Source organism: Mandrillus leucophaeus, unplaced genomic scaffold (genome assembly GCF_000951045.1).
Source record: "Mandrillus leucophaeus isolate KB7577 unplaced genomic scaffold, Mleu.le_1.0 Scaffold42, whole genome shotgun sequence".
Classification (NCBI taxonomy): domain Eukaryota; kingdom Metazoa; phylum Chordata; class Mammalia; order Primates; family Cercopithecidae; genus Mandrillus; species Mandrillus leucophaeus.
Window position 1 is genome coordinate 4858183 of NW_012104476.1, and position 1834 is coordinate 4860016.

Sequence of the window (1834 nt, forward strand, 5' to 3'; positions counted from 1 at the left end):
GTGTCAGGGCTTTTGCACTAAGCCTGGGACACAGCTGTGCAGCACACTGGTCCCGGATCCCTTTGGGGGCCTAGGAGCTGAGCCCGGCCCTTCTCTCCACAGTCAGGCCCCACCCTGGACATGCCGGTTCCCTCCAGCTTCAACGACATCAGCCAGGACTGGCGTCTGCGGCATTTTGTCGGCTGGGTGTGGTATGAACGGGAGGTGATCCTGCCGGAGCGATGGACCCAGGACCTGAGCACAAGAGTGGTGCTGAGGATTGGCAGTGCCCACGCCTATGCCATCGTGGTCAGTGCGGTCAGGAGCAGGCAGGGTGGGTGGGCACGGCTGTTGCACGGCATGGGACCCCTAGCTGCCACCCACAGCCTGTCTGCCAGGGTGGGATGGTGAGGTGGCCTGATCTACCCCATTGGAATGCCATTCTTCCTGTCTGGTGGGCAGGCCCCAGAGCCCCATGCTGCAGGTTATATGAGGGAGTGCCCGACAGCTGGGCCCCTCCTCATGCCCTGACCTGCCACCCCCTCCCCATGTCTCCTGTGTCTGCAGTGGGTGAATGGGGTCGACACGCTAGAGCATGAGGGGGGCTACCTCCCCTTTGAGGCCGACATCAGTAACCTGGTCCAGGTGGGGCCCCTGTCCTCCCAGCTCCGCATCACTATCGCCATCAACAACACACTCACCCCCACCACCCTGCCACCAGGGACCATCCAATACAAGAACGACACCTCCAAGTGGGTACCATCCTGCTTCCATTGCACGCACCACCTTCCCGCCCCACCCCATGGTCTTCCTGCTAGGGACAGGGTGGCCTTTGCAGAGTGGAAGCCCTGGATCTGGGGAGGCTGGGAAGGCATGTGAGCTGAGGTCAAGGGACCCAGGGTAAGGGCCCAGCGAACCACAGTCCTCCCACTCTAGCTATCCCAAGGGTTACTTTGTCCAGAACATATACTTTGACTTCTTCAACTACGCGGGACTGCAGCGGTCTGTGCTTCTGTACACGACACCCACCGCCTACATTGAAGACATCACTGTCACCACCGGCGTGGAGCACGACAGTGGTGAGGGCTTTTGGTAGGATCCTCCCTCAGCGGGGCCCAGGGTGGCTCTGTTTGTTCCCTGTTTGGAAAGCTCTCCCAGGAAAAAGGTGCTCCCAGCATCTCTAAACCCTCACAGGTTCCCATCCACCTACAAAGCTAAATTCCAGGCTGTCTGAGTGGGCACGGGCTCCCGAAATCACCCGTGTGGTTGACCTCCCTTGGAGAAGAGGGGTCTGGCCTAACGTCACACAGCTCAGGGTGGCAGTCGTGTCCCTTCGCCACTGTGCTGCTCTCACTCCAGCTCCCCTTGCTACACATCATGTTCAAGGAACAGGCAGCTTCGGGGGGCCGGGCACGGTGGCTCACACCTGTCATCCAGCACTTTGCAAGAAGGCCCTGGTAGAAGGATCACTTGAGGCCAGTAGTTCAAGATCAGCCTGAGCAACATAGCGAGGCCATCACCACAAAAAATTAAAAAATTAGCCAGGCATGGTGATGCATACCGGTAGTCCCAGCTGCTGAGGCAGGAGAATCACTTGAGCCTGGGTGCAGTGAGCTATGACCATGCCACTGCACTCTGGTCTGGGCAACAGAGGGAGACCCTGTCTTTCTTTCTCTCTCTCTCTCTCTCTTTTTTTGTTTTTTGAGATGGAGTCTCTCTCTGTCGCCAGGCTGGAGGGCAATGGTGCGATCTCGGCCCACTGCAAACTCTGCCTCCTGGGTTCAAGTGATTCTCCTGCGTCAACCCCCCGAGTAGCTGGGATTACAGGCATCTGCCACCAGGCCTGGATAATTTT

The 1834-nt window shown here is 58.6% G+C and overlaps 1 protein-coding gene across 1 annotated transcript in view; it reads left to right on the plus strand.

The window, feature by feature from the left end:
* Window positions 1–1834, plus strand: part of GUSB (glucuronidase, beta) — an 88412-nt gene that overhangs the window by 10755 nt on the left and 75823 nt on the right. The window contains exon 2 of the mRNA XM_011992908.1: window positions 103–288. Coding sequence (XP_011848298.1) covers window positions 121–288 — 168 coding nt within the window. The 5' untranslated portion in view covers window positions 103–120. The remainder of the gene's footprint in view (window positions 1–102; window positions 289–1834) is intronic.